Source organism: Grammomys surdaster, unplaced genomic scaffold (genome assembly GCF_004785775.1).
Source record: "Grammomys surdaster isolate TR1022 unplaced genomic scaffold, NIH_TR_1.0 143, whole genome shotgun sequence".
Classification (NCBI taxonomy): Eukaryota; Metazoa; Chordata; class Mammalia; order Rodentia; family Muridae; genus Grammomys; species Grammomys surdaster.
This window is the reverse complement of record NW_021604601.1, coordinates 8,551,889-8,574,719: the sequence shown is the minus strand read 5'-3', so window position 1 is coordinate 8,574,719 and position 22,831 is coordinate 8,551,889. Positions and strand designations below refer to the sequence as shown.

Here is a 22,831-nt window from a genome sequence, read left to right as displayed (position 1 = left end):
TTGCTTCTCTGCCAACTGGCACTGTCAGCAGCGGCACCAACTTTCCTTGGCCATGGCTCTGATGTGTGGAGAGTTCCACTCTCGGCGGCTTGCATGACTTGGGGAGTTGGGAAATACACTGAGGAGCCGAGCGAGGCTTTTACAGACTCTCCACCCAAAGTGAAGCTATTCGCTCCTCTACTATTTATCTGGGAGTCGCCTGCTGGGCTTTTTATGGTTATTATTCTTAGGATTTTTATGGTTATTTTTGTCTCAGGTGCCATAGGTTGCCCTGATTTATGCTCTTTCTATATCTTTTGGAGGAGATAATTTCAGTAATATAGTAGCTCATAAAGACTGAAAATTATAAACAAATCAATTTAGTCCCTGATAAATGAATGTGTCTGCTTTATAAAATGCAATTTTACATTTCAGTTATTCACAATGCTAAATGAAAAACAAGAACCGCTGACAGGGAGTCTGCCTGTGGAAGCCGAGTTCTCCCGCCTGTGTCACTCACTCCAGCACACGGCCTGCCTTACTCGGGCTGTAGGGACATGCAATGAGAGGAGAGTTCTGTATGACAGATGCTGTGGAATCCAACCATAGTGCCACATCTCCTCTTTGTTCCCAGGGCTTAGCACACCTGTTCCAGGTAAGGGGATATAAGCTGTACCAAGCAGTTGCTTTTGTGATCCTGAAGGTACTTTCCCCAGGGGAAGTCTGGGTGGTTCACCCTCCCTGTCACAAGTTTCCCTGGGGAAAAGGGCAAGTTAATCAAGCACTTCTGGGCATAAAGACATACAACCAGCCAGAGTTAATCTATTATGAAGATGAAGGTTCTGGAGAAAGCTGGACACATTATTTCAAGCACACATCTTAAACATAAAACCACCATCAAGAAATGCAATGTTTGCAACACAATACACAGCTGAGAACAGCCTCTGGGCTACACTCAAGGCATAGTAAAAGGGAGTGGTAGAAAGTTCTGGACTTATTTCAACAGCAGGCAGAGAACTAGAGAGCCCAGTGTCTTTAGGTGGTGAGCTGTTTATAGTCACAGGGAGAACAAACCTTCCTCATTTTTATCCTAAACGTCAGTTTAAAGCCCAATAGCCTGTAAAGCCTATAGCCTTACTGACTTGGGCATTTTTCTCAGGCTTCCTGCTGTTATACTTCTACAAGCTACTTTAAGGCCAGCTCTGACCTGGGGGTAGGCATTCCCCAGAAGAAGCAGGGTTTCAAGTGAGGACTTCAAGACAACCTGGAGAAAGGCAGATGTGGGGAAGTGACCTGGAGGTAGGCATGGCTGGGAGTCCCTGGTCATTCCAGCGAGCTGGTGGGGACATAGGGGTCAGTAAGATCTGTGCTTTTAAATGTGTTACATATTTCCATTGGAGAAAAAGACACAGCATGGGACGCGGTGGTACTTGCCTATGACCTCAGCACATGGGAACAGGCGGTCAACATCACATAGTTGGTTCAAGGCTGCACTACATGAGACCCTGCCTCAAACAAGTGATTAAAGATCAATAACATAAAAAGATGGATATTAAGTTGCACTGAGAAGTACTTTCTGTAACTGATATCAATCAGTTCTAACTTCATGTTAGGGTTTAATTATTCCTACCCCTAGAAACAATTTTTTTTGCTACTATCTTACACACACACAGAGCCACTGTTTTCCTATGAGAAATACAGGAACACATATACATTTATTCACATATGTACACACACACACACACACACACACACATTTACCCTGAAGACGGAAATGAATTATTATCCCAGACTGAGTACACAGGCAACTGCGTATTGACTAATGCTGCTTTATACTAGCTACAATGACTTGAAGTCTTGGATGGTCACTGCACATCACCTTTGGGACCAGCACAGCATTATCCATTACTTCATTTTATAACGCCCCAACTTGTCACCAGCTGTGAGCAGCTGCCTCACCTGGGAAAGATTGAAGGTGGCGACGGTGCTGTCGTCATAGAGGAGAATGTTGATGGTGTCCAAAGCCCACGTGCTCTCAGCCAGCAGACCCGATTTGAGGGACATCATCACACGCCATGCCTCGGGAGTAACTGAAAAGGAGAACGGGGTGTGAGGAGGTCTAGAGGGAGAGCAGTGCTGCCTGCAGCCCGCAGCCGTGCGTGACCATCTGACTTTAGCTGGAGACGGAGCGACGGAGCTCCACACGCTACTGCTTTGTTCTTTAAGATCCTTGTTGCTGGCTTGAGAAGGAAATGTATCCCCCCCCCCCCAGTGTCAGGTCAGAGGAAGGTCTGTGTTCTCCCCCCATCTCTACACCCTGCTGTGGCCGCACAGGCACGGGGAGGGGTGGTTTTCAGCGTGTGGCTGTGCCCAGGAGTGGGAGACTGAAAGTCTGCCCTCTCTGTCACTCTTTCTACTCCTGCCCCAGAAAAGTATGACTAAATGACAGCTGTCAGCTTTGCTGAGGATGGGGGTACACAAGATTCCCCCCATGTCCTGAGTCTGCAGTGGGAGATTTTCAGGACTGCAGGGGCTTGTGATGTGACCTGAGGTAGAACGGAGGCCTCATCAACCCATTCACCACAGCTACTTAAGTGCAGTGAGGAGGGGCTCTGTGGAGATGTGTCCAACCCCACCTCCCAGCTACCTATGGTGCAGCGAGGGAGGGACCTTGGAGTGTCCAAGGGTGTCCTTACTGTGATTTTGTTTTACAAGCTTTTTAAGAAGAAAACATGGCTTTCGTCTTAAAAGGGATCAGAATTTTGAAGATAAAATTTCCCTAGGTTGAAGGCAAGCACTGATAGAAAACGGACTAAGAGATAAAAATAAAACCAAAGTAAGATTCAAATCCAGATCCAGGGCTGGAGAGATGGCTCAGCAGTTAAGCACACTGGTTCTTGGACAGGACCAAGTTTAGGGGCCCAGTACCCAAATGGTAGCTAACAATCATCTGCAACCCAGTTCCTGAGGATTTAACACCTTCTTCTGGCTTCCTTGGGCATTGCATGCACAGAATGCAGATACACATGCAGGCAAAATACCACAGAAAATAAATATATACTTTTAAAAAGTAGATATATGTATCTACTTAAACATATAGATGTAGCTATTTCACTTACATTGTCTATATATAAAAGAGGGTTCAGTATGTGTACTCCATCATCTCTCTACAGCTCTCATACAAAAAAGATACCCTATTTTTCTTATTATGTACCTTCTTAATGTCTAACAACTAAAAATATCTTTAATATCATTAATTAAATATCTTTCATTTTCTAATCACTAGAAATGGTTCTACGCCAACTGAGTCCAAAATCTTTGAAAAAAATTTTCTTACACAACCAAGAACTATTATTTCCTCTGCTGTGTTAAAAAAAAAAAAAAAGCTTCAAAATGAGTGCAGAAAAAGCTGTGTTAACTGCTGGAGACTCCAGACCACTAATTAGTATTCCCGTCGCCTCGCAGAGGGCAAGCAAGCAATGTCAGCACTCAGCCGAGGTTCACTCCTGGGCCTGTATCTGCCAGTGTGGTGTGGATTACATAAGTTGCATATATCACAGCAGAGACCATCCATAGAGCACATCTATCATATCTGCCTATCTTTATAGCATAGCCAGGCTTCTACTTTCCCGATGGAACTTCATCTTATACTGTAACTAGAGTGGCTGGCCTTCAGTCTCCTCGGCCTCCAGTGGGTCTCTTAAACGTCCACTGTAGCAACCAAGCAGCTTGGTTACATCTGAAGCTTGAGCCAGCATACAGCACGTGCAGCTGAGGCACTCTGGGCCTCTCTGGAGTGCTGCCTCTCCACAGCAACTTTTGCACCTAGAAGCATCATTTAGATTCAGGCTATTCTCTAGCCCGTTATTCAGATGAGTGGCTTCTTGTCAATGTGCCCATATATAAATAGCCTGATAATCTGTATTATTGAGATTCTCATCCAATTGTGATAGATGAGAATTATGCCTGAATTAAAAAAGATCTACATTGCAAAAACCAATTCATTTCCAGAACAATCCTTTCAAAGTCTTACCAATATCTTTTGAGGTAATCTTTCGCCTTTGCTTCAGGACTGGCTGAGATGCTTCTACAGAGCCAGGAGGAAAGGTAATCTCCCTTCTGATTGGAGGTGGCTGCGGGGATGGTCCGGTGACCTGGGAGGCGGGGACGGTAGGCATGACCTTCTGCATCTTCATGGAGGGCAGGAAGGGAGACTTGCTTGGAGACATGCGACTCTCCAGGGAGCGCTGGAAGGAGGCGGGGCTGGGAGCCCTGGAGATATGGTTTGGCAGTGACGGCGGCGTCTGGTAGGATGACTGAGGTGGGCGCGTGATGGGTTGCATGGATGCCGAAGAGGACATGTAAGGCTGGCGCTGGCTGACGTGAGAAGGCCACTGGCTCTCGTGATTGATCCTCTGATCAGGTACCATCATGTCATCTGTGCGGTTCATGCCTGGGTAAGGGGGTGCCTGTGCAGGGCCGCCTGGGCCTTGCCTGTTCTGGTAGGGATAAGGCATATCGTTGCGTGCAGCCCACATATTCTGCTGAGGCCCTTCGCTGGAGGATGACTGCATGGGGCCACCCATCATCTGAGGTGGGATTCCATGTGGCTGCATCTGGCCTGGGCCTTGCATCCTTTCTCTGTTGTAGGGGTAGGGGTACTGTCCCTGGATGGGCCTTCTGTCCGGGCCAGAGTAGGAAGCTCCGTATTGGCTATACATCTCCTGCTGCTGGCTGCCATACTGCATGTTGTACATGTCTCCCTCGTGCCGCTTGGCTGGAGGCCCATACATGCCATCCATATGGCGTTTGTAATTCTGAAATTCATATAAAGACAAATCATACTCATGTTCTCTTAGAGGTATAATCATACACACTCAAATTATGCAAAATAGTTATTACTGGGTAGAATGTTCATTTCAAAACGGATATGGGTCGCTCCTATGTACCGACAAGCACTAGCAATTTAGGCTTGTATTTCAGTATTGCCACACACTCGAAGGAGGTATGCCCAGCTTTGTTTTCACGAGTAAGAAATTTTCTGTGACCCTTCTCCTTGGGCCACACAGGAACAGTACAGCATGGCTGACCATCATGTCAGCACACGTGGGCAGATGGATCCGACAGCACCCTAGGAGCCAGGCTGCTCTGACTCATGGGAGTAAACTGGATATTTCAGGGCCATTCTGGGAGGTTCTGGGCTAAGGGGACCCTAGACCTCAATAGATGCCAGAGCCTCTATACTGAGACTATGACACCTGCTGTCTATGCCTAGGCTTGCTCATATATCACAGAATACTGCCTGTCAAGAGCGGTTTTTAACTTTCTGAGTTCAAAATCCCAGGAGTACTCTCTAGCTAGACCTACCTTGACTATTCAGTAAAGTGCATGACTTTGTTAGCCCTCCCCAAATCTTCAAAGGAAAGACTTTGGTTTCAGCCTCCAGCTGACAAAAGGGATCCAGGCCCACACCCATGGCCAACTCACCGGCTGCTGTGGGTACAGGCCAGGCTGGTGTCCTCCATACGGTGGCTGTCCTGTGGGTGGCCCCTGGCCTGGGTACTGCTGCCCGTAAGCTTCATGCCTAGAGCAAAGTATTCAAAGAGAACTTAGTTTACTCAGGACTGGAGGCAGGCACAGGCACAAACAGCCCATTGCTAGAAGCTCTACCTAGGGCTCCGTCGCCTTCACTCCACACACACCAGTCTCAACAGCACAGGAGGCCACAGCTGCACTCCAGCGTCCTGCAGGGACGGTAACACCCATCTCAGGAGATGAGCCAAACTCCCAGTTCAGGCTGTTGCTAATCAGTGTCAGAGGGATACCGGTCAGACAGGCAGAGCCTTGTGTGTGCTTGTCCAGGCTTTGGCCGCTTCCTTTGAGGCGGAAGCCCCACCCATCCCCTGAAGCTTCCACCAGCACGCGCCCCAGGGTGTTGTCATGGGAGCAGGGAAACAAGAAGAGACAGAGGTTCAGAAGCAGCATTTCCAAAAGTATTACAACATGGATGATGCTTCCATCTTCTGCTTCCTTACTGAGGACACAGGGTTTAAAGTTATACTTCCTGGGGTTGGAGAGATGGTTCAGCGGTTAAGAGCACTGACTGCTCTTCCAGAGGACAGGTTTAATTCCCAATACCCACATGGCAGCTCACAACATCTGTAACTTCAAGATCTAACACTCTCACAGAGACATATACCAATGCACATAAAATAAAAATAAATTAAAAAGCTATCCTTCAGCCAGAGGGATGGTCAACATTTCTACGTTCCTGATTACAGAGGGTTTGGTTACAGAGAACGCTACCACTGACTGAGATAACTTCCATTAAATGCTTGCACGGAAACAGTGGTCATCTTCAACTGCTCCTACATTTAGGGAATGTAAATGCCATAAAATTAACATGTTTAAGGGTGCTAGATGTTGAACTTTGAAAGTAAACTAGTTTAAGTTAGAAATACTGAATTCTGTAGAAGGGGAGAGTAACTGGATTGGACATATTATTAATGTGATCAAGAAAATAGGAAACAATTAATTACTATATGCCACTAGACAGGAGAAAACTCTAGGAGGAAGTTTAAAGAAAGGAAATATAACGGATAAGGATAGGCTTGAGACAGTAGCCTTTCAGAGGACTGCTAACGAAGCAGAATGCTCTGATACAGGTGAGCCACAGCCAGGCCGCAGCAGGACAGCAAGCTTACCGAAGAGTCCCCAGGGTGTCTGTCCTTGTACAACTGCCTAACAAAACAGTAGCTCGTACTAGACCCTAAGACCCGACCCAACCCAACTGAAGCCCTATTCTTAGGGGTCCACAATGGCTGAACTTAACTCTCATCCTACGCACCAGGCATCTGCACTGGCTCACTGAAAGACAGGGATGGCGACAGATATCCATCACATGTGGGGAAGGTATGAGGAAAGCCAAACCACAGAGTACTGAGACTCACCTGTCACCCTGGTTACCAGTGATGCTGCACTGGCTCCCAGAAGACACCTGACTTGTGACCTCTTACACTTACCCCTCGGAATCAAGTCAATCACACTCACTGTCCCTCCCTGGGCTCTACCTGGTGAGAGGGCTTGGGTGTGGCCAGGCTCCCCAGGACCATGGAGGAAGGGGCTCCAGCCAGTCTTCCCCTCACTACAGAAAGGACAAGGGCTTTCTTCTCATATGTTTCATGCTTTTTCTTTATAAACCACAAATACCACACTGGAAGCCTGCTCTAAGCATCTGTCTCATTAGAGAAGCAGAGAATCCACCAGTACAAAAGGCCTTTGGTGTCAGCCAGGGGCATGGGTGAGGAATTTCTTCACAAAGGAAGTCCTGTCACCTGTGAAGATGAGGCTACTGATGGCCTTCTTGTGACATCTGTCTTCTGACCAAAATACAGTTTAGGAGTGATCCTGTGGCCTGACCTGCCATGTGGGTATCAAAATGGCTTCCTTAGAGAGGCTCCTGTGCATCTGAATGGTGGGCTTTCTCAGAGTCATCTGTTAGCAAAATACACTCTTGGTCCAGAACTCAGGGCCCGAGAGAGAGCCAAGCGTGATAGCCTAGATATCATCCTCAAGGAGTGCAGGGGAGGAGGGCCTGGCACTTTAGGAATCTGGTGCTTGGTGGATTAGCACAGTGTGTGGTGTTCTCCTGAGTTCTGAGGGAAGAGTGGCCCACCACAGTCGGGACATCTGACCCGAGGTATGCCGCTCAACACCTGCTTAGAAATAACAGCCATGCACCATCTGAGACCAAGTTCTTCATGGTCTGGCTGAGGCCACCAACTGTAAGTAGCCACTGGACACTGCCTGGTTGTCAGTGGTGTCTACAAAGAGGGTTACCCACTGTGTTGTCACTGGAAGCTCAGGCACCAGGGCTCAGAAATGTGTATCTGAGGAAAGCAGTTTTTGGTAAATTATCCCAGCTTCATAAAATAAGAAGAAAAAAAAAACACACAAAAAAAACCCAAAACACTCACCTTCGGTCATAGCTGGTTCCATAGGGAAACTGTTGTCGCTGTCCCATGCCCAGGTTGGACATGGCACCCGAGGGGCTCTGGCTGTACATGTCCTGCATGCTGCTGTTGGGCATCTGTCCTTGTGTCATAAAGGGCTCACTACTTCCAGGCACTGTAATATTTGAAACAAAAAGCACAGAACTGAGCAATTTCCAAAAGCCAAAAGGCCTACACATCTCTTCTAGTAACCTCAGTGGTCCCAATCTTACACGGCACATCACAATCCTAACGAGAGGATATAGACTCTGCCCAAGGGAGCAGAATCCCAAGATGCTTTCAGATACCTGTATCCCTGATGTTTGCTCTGCAAGAGCCTCTGATCTGGCAGGACCCAGACACAGGCTAGGCTGTGGCTCCATGATTATTGGTGTGTTGCACGGCAAAGGAGAGTCACAGATGTGGTGATGGTTACAATGACTGTGTATTCATTCACCCAAGGGGAAAATTCAAGCAACCCTTCAAATCTGGGCTGAAGGCTACAGATGAAGCCTGACACTCTCCTATTGCCCTTGTCACGGAAAGAGGCACATTACGAAGAGTGGACAGAGAACAGCCAACAGTGTGATGGTCACCTTGGCCCTATAACCTTGAGAGACAAGGGAATGAATTCTGCCAACTACCTGAATGAACCTGAAGGGACCTGCAACTCAGAAGCCGAGTCCTGGCTTTGGTTTTGCGTGAGGCTGAGAGCAGAGGCCCAGGACTACCCTGCAGCGCCTACTGAGCCCACGGCGAGCCTACATCTCTGCTGTCACAGGCGTAGTCTGTGGTCACCTCTCACACAGCAACACGGAAGCTCATGGAAAAGCTACTAATGTCTGTGTTAACTACTGTTTGTAGAGCGAGGTGATATCAGCTCATGAAGAGGTTGTAAACAAGACAGGAAATATGCATTAAAATTAGTTTTCAATCTTACACAGAAAAGCCAGAAAACATTGACATAAATGGTATATTAACAACAGCTCAAGGGGCTGGAGAGATGGCTCAGTGGTTAAGAGCACTTGCAGGATCTGAGTTCACTTCCCAGCATTTACATCGGCTAGTGCTTCACTACTGCCCGTAACTCTAGCTCCAGGGGATCTGAGGCCCCCTTCTGGCCCTTGGAGGCACCCACATTCATGTGCACATACATCTGTGCACATAGTTAAAAAGAACAGCTGAAGATGGGATGTGCTGTGACTTATTTCTAGCCAAAAGTAGACCACCAATAAGGATGCATATGCAAATGAGCATCAGGTTTGAGCCTGAAGAAAACAGAATTAAGTTCAGAGACTTGTACCACCTGAAGTCTTCTAAGTCAGTGCTGTCACACTGTAGACCAGATACAAGGGTTGAGGCCAATGCAGGAATATCAGACTTTGCCACCTTCTCTGTGTCTGACATCACATCAACTTGTGGCAGAACCAGTTTTGAGATTACCTTCCATTTTGTAGATGGAAAGACAGAGATAGACAGAAGTCAAGTGGCATGATTAAAGTTAAGTAGTGTAATTCTATAATCCACTGAGTTCCTTTAAAAAAATCAACAGAAAGTAGATACTATATCAAAATCATGAAAATCATGTTTGCAGAAAAAGGAAACTAAATGTTCACTCAATATGTGATAGATCTGTGGTCTTACTGAAAATTACAAAAACGTAAGTTACAATTTGATTGGCAGATGCTGAGCTGGCTGTGAGAATCAGCTTAGTAAGCAGGGGCCCCCACACCCCACACTCCTGCCAGTGCATTTAATTGCTGCATCTTCTGCCCATACCTGCTGTGGGCAGCCATTCCCTGGCACACAAAGAAAAACATCTACTTGTATTCACAGCCCACGCTGTCCCCTCCCATAATGACGTTGGGTTGGGCAACATGGCTAGTGCTGACCAATAGGCTTGGGAAAATGGACCTCAGCAAACACTTGCCCGAGCTTGCGACAGGGTTTATCTTGGATCTTGGATTTCACCTTCTATGGCAAGGGCACCCTAGAAAGCACACAGAAAGGTCCCAGACTCCAGCTGGGTTCCGAGTAAAGACTCTGCTGACATCAGACATCCCAGAGGCCCCCTGACAATACAGCCATGAGACACAGTCGAGTTCTGCTACACATTACAAGATGACAGAGGGACTTCAGTCAATCTCATGGAAACACTGTCTCAATGGTCACACACCACAATTGTGCAAGCTCTAAGTGGGAGAAAGAGGCAGCTAGTGCTATGGCACCAGGGTCTAGGAAAGATTTAAGCATAGCTATGTATATGGATAGCAGCAGACTCAGACGCACTGGGTACCACAGTCAGAGCTTCAGAGAAGCAGCCTAGGCTGAGATCGTGTGCTCTGAGGCAGGTGGTAAGCAGCAGGCAGGGCCGGCTTCATGGGGGTAAGGGATCTCAGACTAGGCTGACTCGCTGCACCACTGAGTCACAGGCCAATGATGGTGACACCAGGACCACCTGCTGGTGCTACCCCAGTAACAGTGGTTTCCATGGACATTGGTCTAAATTCATAGACCAATGAACAACTTGAAAAAATGAACAACTTTATTTACAACTAATTAGAGCTGTAAGAAAATGTTTTCTGTGGACATAAATGTCCCAGTGCTATGAGGTGGCGAGTGAGCTGAAACATACAAGGACTGTGCTATTTATCTCTGACTCATTCTCTCTCTACCTACCATCTCACAGCCCAGCCCTCTACTTGTTCCCCTACCTGCTCAAATTCATTTTGTGATGTGTGTGTATGCGCAGGTGCACACACAGAGGCCACATGGTGTTGTAGTCTTCCTCTAGTCTTCTCCACCTTACCTGTGAGATGAGGCCTTTCTTATTGAATGTGGGGCTCATATACTGGGCTAGGCTGGCTATCTAGCAAACTAAAATTCCTCCTGTCTAGGCTCCCATAGCACTAGAGCTGTGGGAATATCCACAACCCAGCTTTTATGTGGGTGCTGAAGATTTAAATTCATGGTTGTGCGGAAAGAACCTTCAGCCTCTCAAATTCATGCATAGTAGAGATTGCAGGCATGAGGGAAGGAGAGGCATCCTGTAGCTGTTGTACAGCAGGGCAGAGACAGAATGGCTGAGATTCGGAGGCCCACCTCCAAATAAATTAATTAAATCATTAATTTTTCCATGTTGTTATATTTTTAGCATCTAAAGGTAGTGTGGTGTGGTCCTCACAAACCCATGGGTTTGAATGTTTTGCTCATGGGGAGTGTCACTATTAGGACGTGAGGCCTTGTTGGAGAAAGCATCCTATTGTGGGGCAGGCTATGAGGTCTCCTATGAAAAAGCTACAGACGGTCTGACACTTAGTCTCCTGCTGCTGCCTGTGGATCGAGATGTAGAACTCTCAGCTCCTTCTCCAGTGTCGTGTCTGCCTGCATGTTGCTATGGTTCCTGCCATGTTGATAACGGACTGAACCTCTGAACCTGTAAGCCAGCCCCAATAAAATGTTGTCCTTTAAAAGAGTTGCCATAATCATAGTGTCTCTTCATAAGACCCTAAGACAGGTAGAATATGGACCAAATCCCTCGCACACCACAGAAACCTAACCACTTCTAACACCCAGGAGGCTTCTGGACTCATCCTGCATTCTGGAAATCTTTACTTAGAAGGAACTCTGAGACTCTTGAGGGAAAAAAAAAAAATCACAGATCATCTTGCTTTATGTAACTGTTGCCTGAAATACATCTGAAATATTATTCATGTCGTTCTCTTACAAGTACACATCCAGTGAGATTCTTCCTTTTTGTTTTTATAGCCCATAATACTCATCAAAACCAAACTGGGGCTTTCTGTATCTCTCCACTCCTGGGTATCATAAAACTCACAGCTGGTGTGGTGGTGCATGCCTTTAACCCAAGGACTTGGGGAGACAGAGGCGGGGAGATCCCATGGCTACAGGTACACACTGAAGGCCGGCCTCAGTCCAGCTCCAGAAACAGCCTACGACTCCTCCCATCAACAGATGCTCAAGACACAGAGTTTCCTGCTGTTCTGGCCCTTTTCCAAACAGCCATGAACAACTATTCAGAGTCTCCCTTCATTCACCACCCCTCAAAGACACAGTGGGCTTCTCTCCATGGCTCCTGTCTGGCTCCAGCATCTCTGGCTCGTCTCTTACCATTGCTTCAGGTTTTTTTGGTTTTTTTTTTAGATTTATTTTTATTTTACGTGAACTCGTGTCTTGTCTGCATGTCTGTCTGTGTGATGGTGTCAAATCAGCTGGAGCTGGATTACAGACAGTTGTGAGCTGCCATGTGGGAACTGAAAACTGAACCCAGGTTTTCTGGAAGAGCAGCCAGTGCTCTTAACTGGTGAGCCATCCCTCCAGCCCTGCCATGAATCTCTTTATCTCTTTCAGAGTGTGCCTGGCAACTACCAGCTACTCATGAACTTACTTACAAAAGTCAAACCATGCAGTTTCCCTAGATAACATTTCTCAGCTGGTGAAAACTCAAACTCATGAATGTGCCAGTCAGTTGAAGGGCCCTGCCCCCTGGCAACTGATGAACTCAGCCTGTGTGTCTCTTCCTTAAGAGGCCCAGCAACCCCCTGCTAGGAGGCCCTCTTCCTAACTCTGTAAGTCTCCATGGAGAGCTGACGCCCCTACTTCCTTTCTTGTGACACAGCAGTCTGCAGAGCCTTTGCCTTCCTCCAATGTATTCATATAAAATCACTGCTGGCTCCCCGCCTTCCTGTCCGTCTGCCTGCTCCCATCCCCATGGTCTTTACTGTATTGTCCTCCTACGTCTGTTAACGTAAGAACCATGATTGTAAGAGCACTACTTTGTACCCAGCACTGTGCCCTGTTGGTGTTCACACCAGGTAGACCACTGCAGCCAGTGGGTGCTTCTGGACCACAGCTGTCCACAATTCTACTGGCTTCCTGTGTGGACTCAATCCTTATAATGCATGAGGTCGGTTCTACTGCTTTCACCATTTCTAGGAGGCAAGTCAGATTGAGAACGGCCATGAGTTTTCCTAAGGCTCTAGTTTAAGCAGGGAAGAAGGCTGCGTCACTACAAGGCAGGTGCTTAGAACCATCCCAACTGAAGAGGTGAACAGGTTGCCAGGCATCGGGGAGAAGGAAGCCTCCTGGGCAACGCCCACACAGAAACTCCCCTCCACATACCTTTTCTCATTCCACTGAAAGGGTCCTTGTTGGGTTCATAGGGCATTCTGCCCATCATGTCTGGCATGCCCATGCCCTGCTGGTATGGGGTGTTTGGAGTCATGGAGTTCCGTTTTGGGTACGCGGAATCACTCACATCCGAGAATGGGTCATGTACACTGACTGTACTGTTTCTGAGAGACACAGAGGGTGAAAGCTGAATGATGCTGTGACACTAGACACCCATGGAGCTCAGGAAATAAGCCACGCTTGTGACTGGTGAATGCAAAACCACCCAAAGTAAACTACATGCTAAAAGGAGCAGTAATAAGCAGTGAAAAACTAATCAGGGAAGAATTAATTTTTTTCTACCAAGTTTGCTCCAAAAACAAAACAAAACAAAACTTGACTTTACATCCTAAGAATCCTCAGAACATACCTTCCACTTTGCATGGGGGTCATCTGTCCGTGAGGGGTAGAGGCTGGAGTCGGTGGCTTCAGGTCACCCGGAACCTCAGCCATTGAATTGCTGCCAGTTGACTGTGGAGTCTGTGGGCCTTGTAAGGATCCTGAGTTAGCTAGCAGTGGTCAAGGGAAAATAAGGGGAAGAGCTAGCGTTATTGAGTAAGCTAAGTTTTGGTAGCCTTGTATATGAAAGGACTAAAAGTAAGACATTGCTGGAATCATAGCAATAATTTAGTAAAATTAGTCATATGTACACTGTTCAGAAAATGACAGAGTAAGAGACCAAGCCTGGGGGAGGAAGACTGTGAGCATGCGCCAGTACAGGGGTACTGCACCAGCTCTGAAGCTCGGCCTTCACACGAATGAGGCAAACACTGTACACTGGGTTCTGCCCTCATCACCCAGGGAAGGAATTTTCTGAATAAACGATTTAGAAACATACTTCACCCGTGAGCCATAACACATAGTTACACGTCTGCCTGAGTGACATAGTTACACGTCTGGGTGACACAGTTAAATGTCTGACTGGGTAACATAGTTACACGTTTGACTGGGTGATTCCTTCCTGGGGTATTTATCCCAGGGAAAGGAGTCAAAGAAAATAAGGCTTTAGGCAGAAAACTGTTTAACTCCGTGTTGTTGGATATACTCTAAATGTAAATAGAGAAGAAACAGAATAAAACTTCTGGCGTTTCAGGTGGGTGAGCTGTAATGCAGAACACGGGTGGGTTCTTCAGCGGTGGGAATGTCTGCGGTTGAGAACTGCTTACCGAGGTTAACAAGGCCCCTTACAGTATTTCAGTATCTCTTCAACAACTGGATATCTACACTCAATCATTAAACCAGCCATTCGAGCTGTGACTCAGATTTGTTACTACAAACACATCATGCTGGCTTGGAGCTCTCCGGTGCTGCTGCTCTCCGGTGCTGCTGTCAGAATTCCGGGACTCAGCTTCAACCATAATTACTTCAGAATCATAGCACTCAGACACGAGCCCCTTTCAAAGCTCACGTGGGATTAATTAACCTTGCTTTATAGGAAAACCAAAATATCTCAAGAGCTCCCACTGTACCACAGTCTTTAGTATGTTAGATATTCCACAGATGCTGGTCCCATGTATTGATTAGACAGGAGCATACCGGATGGATCCATGCCCAACGCACCGGGGCTCCTGTCAACAGGTGAACTCAGAGCAGCAAAATGACAGCCCACAGAGCCTCATGTGCTGGCGCCTGCACAACTATCTGGGACTGGAGACTCTGCAGACTGCTACTTTAGGAAACCACTTGTTTTCCTGTGGGTGGAGGTCCAGCCTCACTCCAATGTTTGTTTTATGTCAGAGAAAATGGACGTTAAGCACGTCCCAAGCCATTACTCAATGAAGGGAGCAGAAATGGGAAAGGTGGATGTTGCCTATATATTTGAGGGGCACAGTAAAGAAACTACCCACAGGAACTCTGTGATACGGTTCAGGTTTTTACTGTAGATATGAGAGCGTGGCCAGAGGCATCTGGAAGAATCCAGAGCCAAGAGAGAAAGTAGACTGACCATGGCCAGCCGAGTAGATGTGGCCAGGGCTATCTGTGAGAAAGGAGAACAGCAAGAGAGAGAGACTAGAGCGAGCACAGTGAGACTAGCCAGGGCAGGGAAAACCTTGCCATTCTAGAAAGACAAGAGTATGTAGGCGGAGGGAACCTGGGGAGACAGCATGCTAGCAGCATGCTAGTGTGGACTTTGACATGTAGGACAGGTAATTGGGATGCTGAGGGAGCCCGGAGGCCAGACACATGCTTTGATATGTAACAAAAGGTAGCCATTTGTCCTGCTAGAGGGAAGGGAACGGTTCCTTCTGTTAGATGGGGGCCAGTTTTCTAAGTTCCTGAAGAAGGTTGGCTTTTATCTAACCACCAGACATCCTACAGTCCAGCTTGAGCTCATCTCTGGATATAAGGATGCTTTTCGAAGTACAGGGAACTGGGGTTTTCTTTGGACCTGACAACCTGTCCTTAGAAAGAAAGCATAGCTATGTACAAGCGTTGTCTGTCAGAGGCTGCCCATCCCTGTGGCTTGAGTGGCAGCCCACTGTGTCCGTGGAGCTCACGGAGACTTAGGGATGCAGCAGGCATGTAGCAGACTACCTACCCAGGAAGGCAGAGCAGCTAACAGACACTGAAAACTCTGGAAATGTGCATAAAGAAGGGAAACCACAATGAGTGAGCAAGGAGCCTTCTGTCGCCCAGGTAATCCACCTGTCCCATTAACCCCAGACTGCAGAAGAGGAGAAAGGACTAGCTTCTGAGTCAGGCTGACTTTCCTTGGAAATGTGGCTCAAAGGCTGCTGTGATTTTAGAGTGACCCTTTCTTACAAAGTATTCACAGTTGTAGCTAATAAAAAAATAAAGGAAAATTCCTCCTTTCTTGCCAGTGTTTTTCCTTTACTTTCAGGGAAAAAAAAAAAAAAAGCCTGAATACACCCTCTTGCAACTCCATTAGCAGAGGAGGCTGGCTGGCTCTCTAGGATATCCCTACCTTTTGCCAGAAGCTATGAATGTATACTCTAAAGTAAACAATGGAAAGGTTACTGGAGGTTAAGTACATTCACACACTTCAGACAGGAACAGCCAAGGCTCCTGGCTGGGAAGATAATTTACACAGCATGAACCTGGTGCCCTAGTGCCCGAGGGAGGGGTGTGGGTACCAGGGGGGAACAGCCCACGTGACCCAGGTCTGGTGACTGGAGGTCAACCAGAGGGCACCTCTGCTTATACCACAGCCCGTTCTCATTTATCTTCCTCTGAGGATTCTCTGGTTGGAAGCACGACAGGTTTTGTGACATCACTTGTCAGCTAATAATACAAATGCAGGCAGCCACCTGCCAGCAAAGATGGATGGGTTTTGGGTTACAAACTTACTAGCTGAATGGAGTTTCCTCATCTGTGTCTGCCCCACTCACCACCATTTCCCTAAGTCTGTTGGGGGCAACTGCTGTTGACTAAACTTCTCCACTACCTTGGGGAAGTTCAGGGTCAGGATCCCACAGAACCTTAGGGATGCAGACGACTGACAAAGTTCAAGGGGTACATCTGTCTGCAGAGTGCCTGCCTGTAGGGAGTACTGCAGAGAGGAATCAGGACAAGCCTCGAAGGCTTGACTGAACTCAACTTTAGATTCATAAAGCCACAGCAAATCCAGACTGGCTAGAGAAAAAAAAAAAAAGGAACCCTCTCAGAACAAAGACACATGATATAGGAACATGTGATTCAGTGAAGGCTGGAAGAACAATCTAGAATATTCATTAGAAATCTTTTGATTTAGTTTGTCTTGATGTATTGGTAAGAAAGGTTTAACTGAAAATTAGCTTTAAAAGTTACATGTTAAAAGAGACCAAGAAAACATCTCTGCACAGGAATAATTTTCTTCAACAATCTCAAGGAAGGACTTGGAGCCAGGGAGGCTGTCTGATGCACACGGGGCCATTGGATAAACCTGGCTATGGGCTACAGGGTGCTGCTGCTGTCTGCCCCCTGGATGGTCTGTGTGGCCCAGAGCACAGTGCATGGTATCTCTGGAGTGGACACTGACTTCACAGTCAACACCAGGAAGCTTGGCTCTATCCCCACGTCACAGCAGGACCTTAGCTACATCTGGACCAAGGCACATACTTTCACGCCAAGCTCCCTTGTGCAGTTAAAATGATAATGCTGACATAAAGGCAGCTGTTCTAAGCTGGGGAAAGGAAAGCTGTCTGTTCAGAGAGCAGGCCTCCACTTTCTGCAGGATCTATGCCTTGGCAGGGCTTCCTGTTCTGAGGCCGAGGCATTCTCTGAGAGCTATTCTCCACACTCAAGTGCAAGCCATTCAGGGACACAGGTTCTTTCCTGACAAATAAGCGTTTCTTTAGATCTTTGCAGACATCACTTCTTTGGACCCTGCACCCCACTGGGGTGTTATTTTGGAAGAACAGTTCAGGGCTGTTCACAGACCAATTTTTTCAGTCTGTGAACTGAATGTAATGTATCTTTTTAAAAATTAGCCTGTCCCGTGCTCATGTACACCCTGAGTGGTCAATGTTTGGGATCATTAAGGGTGAGGCTGTCGAGGAGGGTTCCTTCTTAGAACTGGACCTCTGTGTAAGGATGGTCAGGGCAGCACACCGCTGGCTGCCCTGTGATGCGGACAGTACCAGAGAATCATCAGAAGTGAACAGAGTTCTTTCTCTGCCTTCTGATGTAAACAGCGGGCCTGTTTCAAAGGCATGTCCTTCTAGGCTAAAGTATTGGGTGAGTTCAGTGAACAACATATGACCAAGTATCCCCAAACAGGCCTCCTGCAGCCTCATGTGTAGCTTTGGGCTCTTAAGAGTTTATCTGCCTTCCCTTTCTCGGGCACACCAAAACTGCACCTGCATCCCGGGAATGCTAACTAGACAGAAGACTCCTAGCACACTGGATATGCTCAACAAACACAGGCTTTCAGTTAGCCTCGCAACAGGACATGTGACACTAAGGCCCCACCTTATATAGCAACAGCAGGAGTGCTATAAATGCTACAGGTAACCAGCCTTAAATGGGATCTGTGATGACCAGTGACCAGAACCTAGAAATGATGGGGTTTACCTGAGTGCGGCTACCACGCAGAACCAAGCAGGGGGCCAATTTCCCTGTTTTTAACACTGGATTTGCCAGCTCACAGTATGTGGTAATTTTATACTTGAAAGTCTAAGGGGGAGACAAAGGCCAGAGAGTGCTGCAAAGAGTGACCTCATCCACTGTGTGGGTGGGGGCGGGAAGGGCTGCCTATATACCTGGTTCCCACAGCACCTAACGGCCTTTACTGCAGCACTGGTAGGAATTCCCTTCAGGTGAGAACTCCTTGGACAGGAAACAGCAGAACCTAAGTCCAGATTTTATTTTTCAAAGTACAAACTGGAATGGCCCAGAGAGAAGAGGTGGTGCAAGCCATTGGACCTGAAGGTGGTGCCACCCAGACTGTAAAATACCAGAACGGGTTCAGGAAGGTGTTTACTCTATCCAGAGAGATGGGATATTTTTAAATCCTTGTATTACAGACAAAGGTATATGGCTCAGGACTCTACGGTCTACTCTGATGAGACGAGGGAAGGCAAGGAGTGCCGTCTTTCAGGTCTGACAGGAAGGGAGCACCCTGCAGCACTCCATCCCTCTGTGCAGCGAGCTCTGCTTGGGGCGGGTCCTCTCCTGCTCTAGAGCTCTGGCTCAGCCTGGCCCCAAGGCCACTCTGCAGGGGCCAGCTGTAGCTGTCACTTACCAGGAGATGGCGGCTGGAGCTTGGGCTGCTTCTTCGCATCCCCGGTGCTGAAGACTTCAGGTGGGGGCTCCTCCCCACGCTCAATTTTGCACTCAAAGGCAAACAGGTACTGAATATATTGCTTTTTCAAGGAACTGGCTGCGCTGCTTGAAGTGCCAACGTTTAGGTTGGTTGCCAGCTCGCGCCACTTCTTGTTTTTATTAACCTGGCAAAAAAATGGGCAGGATGGTTGGTTCGCGGCAGAGTGGCTTGTTTAAAGCTGGGAGACAAACAAGCACTTAATGTCTTGGCTTACTTTTTTCATTTGCCTCTTTTAACTAATGCTCATCACTCCCACTCAGCAGCACACAGACAGCATTTACAGCTATAAAACCATTAAGGAACCTGCTGATGGCTACATAAAAGCCCACTTGCTGGGGTCTCTGCCTGCTACATCTCCTATAGACTTGAATAAGAGCCTCCAGATTTCTGAGCCCCAGAATGAATGGAGAACTCAACACACACACACACACACACACGCACACACGCACGCACACACGCACGCACGCGCACACACACACACTCCTCATCTCTAAGAGAAAAGGGTGCCTTAACTGAAATAATGGCAGCATTCTTACAGGAAAAAGTTACGCTCCCTTCCAACAGCCAGAGTGTGACCCTGTGACCCTGGCTGCAGTCTCCCATGAAGCTTGAGGCTGCTTGTGAGATGGGCACAGGAAATGCCGTCTGCTCTCTGGCTGGAGTGTGGGCTAACAGCTGAGTGGCTGGGACACGGGTATGTGTATGTCCTACAGGGGTTCCCATCAGCACTCCATGAGAAGATGAATGAATGTGTGTGTGTGTGTGTGTGTGTGTGTGTGTGTGTGTGGTAGGGCAGAGAGAGATACATAGATGTGGGGCATTGCTTCAACTTTCTCATTCCAACCTAGAACGGGTTATGAGAACTTAAAGTCATGAATGAAACATGAACATACAAATACCTGAGAGAAGACAAAAGCATGTGTCTTTTTGGACGGGTGCTATGTTGAGTAGCTTGCAATGGTCATGAATTAATGAATTACTGGATCCAAACTTTGGCACAAGGCTCTTTATATCCACTTACTTAGCACTAAATAGTCACAACAATAAACACACTACTTGATTGCTCTGGGAAACACCTCTTTCAGCTCTTAACGGAAGTGGGTGCAAACAGCAGGCTACGGCTGCTTCAGAGACAGCCAACCAGAGTGCTAGGATCTGAGCTGTCAGGGCAGCTTGTTGGTGGGGGACAGCATTGGTATCCCCTGGGTATGCACTGGCTAAGCTGCAGAGTTGCTTGTGTGCAGGTATAATCTGCTTAACTGGCATAACTCAGGGAGCCAGACCAGAGCCCCACACACCACCTGATGACTGGATTCTAGTGCTTTAGTCTTGGGGATTTGCATTAGAGTCCAGCGTAAGAGAGACGAGCAGAATGGGAGGGGCAGGGGCATAGGAAGACACGGGAGAGGTGGTCTACCCAGCATGTGATGTGGGATTCTGCAGAGCTAGGCCTGAGTTCTAATGGATCTAGTTATAGGCTTCAGTCCTGTGGGGGGCAGGCACTAGGGAAGGTCTGCCCTGCACCCCAGAATCACAGAACTGAAACACGGAAACCTCAGACACCCTTAGGGTGACAAGTTACTTTGATGGGGTGTTTACTATCTCATTCCAACTGCCTATTAGGCTTTTGGGGACCCAGCCAGCTCCACAGCATTGACCTAGGGCTGGGGTCTGGATGGTCAGTCTTTAGAAAGTCCATAGGTGGTCCCCAGCCATGGCAGGAGCCACTGGAAAAGCTCACGTTTCCATCAGACAGGCCTGGTTCTGTGGCTTACCCACCCGCACGCCGGGGTGGTAACATTATTATAATTTACTTATATACAAATTTCCTCATCAATTCTTGGGGTTAGTGGCCTGAGCCTTGTGAATATACCTAGATTAAGGCCATGGTGAGGTGAGGTACACGCCCATTTCAACCAGACCCCTCACCAAAAATAATGGGGTGAGCAAAGTGGAGTGTCAAGGAGACAAGGGTTTAGGAGACACTCACTCTGACAGACAACAATGGTGGGTGTTTTGCACAGACAGAAAGTGAGCGTCACCTTGGCTTCTGTACCTGCTCACCCAGCGTCCCAGCCCTGTGGGTCACTACAATACTGCAGTGATCCAGGAGCTGTTGGCATGGCTTTACCCTTATGACTGAATTCCTGTTTCTCTTTTCTTTCTCACACAGCTGTGGCTGGCTTTGAACTCCTGATCCTCCTGTCTCTACCTCCCAATCTATGGAGTTACAGGCAAGCCCCACTATATGAGGGTTGAACTTATTAGTTGCTCTGGATACAGAAAAATAGTGAATTTGATTTTTATCTGATCCACAACGAATTTAGTCTTTTCTAAAATACTTCTGGAGTATTTACCATGAATCTGTAGCAGATTCCAGAGAATTCTAGAGCTGCCTGGGAAAAGGTCTACTGGTCTAGTACAGAGGAGGGAATTGAGGCCACAGGAGTTGGTAACGGAGTCAGGAACCGTAGGTCTCTCTCTCCAAACACTACAGAGTCCTAGGAAGGGGACCATCCTACAGGCTTAGCTTTTTCTCTGTGAGAAAAGTCAGAACCAAGCACAACATCCGGAACCGAGTCGCACACCAAAAGCCTGCCTGCGGCACCACCCTGACTCAGGCTCACCTGCGCCAAGCCTCCAATCTCTTTGACGCAGACATAGAGTCGGAACAAGTCCAGGGGCTTCTTGCCCACGGCCGGCAGACTGGAGACCGGGGAGCCCCTCTCCTCCATGAACGTCAGGTACCGGTCGACCCACAGCTTCCTCTCTGGCTCATTCCCCAGCTCATATACTTTTGTGATCTTCTCCCCAGTGGTGGAAGACGAGCTGGACTTCTAGTGTCAGAGGATGTGGTGGTGGGCATGGTGGGCAGGAATCGGGTGGAGGGGATCGGGTGGAGGGGACAAAGGTAAGAGAAGATCATCGAGTTGACGAGCACAAGAAATACATTCAAACACTGCTGCTACCACATAGCAGCCAAGCAATAACGGCCACAAGTTCGGGCACAAACTATACATTTTCCTAAGTAACATACTATGACTTTAAATGAAAGGTCCCAGACTCTTAATTTTAACACCTCAAACGATGAAACTGAAATAAGCACATTGATAGAAGTGTTGAATCTAGAAGACAAGATCCCAGTGAGGTCTCATGTGCTTTGGAAAATAAAAGGCTGGCAGCCCAGAGAATGAGTGCCCGTGGTCAATGTCTGATGTCACCAAGTCCTCCATCACCAACAAATACATTCCTACTTTTTTCTCTCAAAATAAAAATGATTAATAAACATGTTCTTATGAAGACGAAGTCACGTTGTAGAACAGATCCCCGGTGCTTGCTGCAGCAATGTGCAGGGGTGGGGTGGGGGTGGGGGACAGGAACCACAGGCAGGAGACAGGTGTGCCTCCAAGCTAGTGGGTTTATGAGCCACTCAGTGTGAGTGAGACAAGAGCCCCAGCATGGTTGCCCACCACTCTGGAAGCCACTCTCTAGGCTTGTCACAAGTGGCAGCTTCCCATCTATGGGAACAGACTTGCACCGCTGGTCCCAGGTCACCCATGTTTATATATTTTATGTAAACATATTTTGTGTCAGTAGTCTGAAGGATTAACACTACAGGCAGGTGATCACAAGTTTGAGGTTAGACTGGACAGTTTCTTGAGTCCCTGTTTCAAACTGAAAGAAAATAAAGCAGTAAAGTGTAGGTGACAGAGCTCACTGATAGTATACAGCAAGGTCTAAATCCAGTCCTTAGTCCAGAAGGGTAGGTAGGCTAGGGGAGATGACCCAGTTAGAATGGTAAGTAAGTGATCTTTAAGGGTTTACTTCAGGGTTGAACTTAAACTTCAAGTTATTTAAAATTACTTTAGATAAGAATTGACTATACTTAAGGTGTTTGTGTGCATGC

General features: G+C 47.5%; 1 protein-coding gene across 1 annotated transcript in view; it reads right to left on the bottom strand.

The window, feature by feature from the left end:
• Arid1b (AT-rich interaction domain 1B) overlaps window positions 1–22,831 on the bottom strand; it is a 311,078-nt gene that overhangs the window by 2,093 nt on the left and 286,154 nt on the right. The window contains exons 11-18 of the mRNA XM_028764351.1: window positions 21,552–21,761; window positions 18,844–19,048; window positions 13,531–13,669; window positions 13,113–13,285; window positions 7,956–8,106; window positions 5,467–5,563; window positions 4,013–4,796; window positions 1,939–2,069 (exon numbers count right to left, since the gene is read on the bottom strand). Of these exons, the coding sequence (XP_028620184.1) occupies window positions 1,939–2,069; window positions 4,013–4,796; window positions 5,467–5,563; window positions 7,956–8,106; window positions 13,113–13,285; window positions 13,531–13,669; window positions 18,844–19,048; window positions 21,552–21,761 (1,890 nt within the window). The remainder of the gene's footprint in view (window positions 1–1,938; window positions 2,070–4,012; window positions 4,797–5,466; window positions 5,564–7,955; window positions 8,107–13,112; window positions 13,286–13,530; window positions 13,670–18,843; window positions 19,049–21,551; window positions 21,762–22,831) is intronic.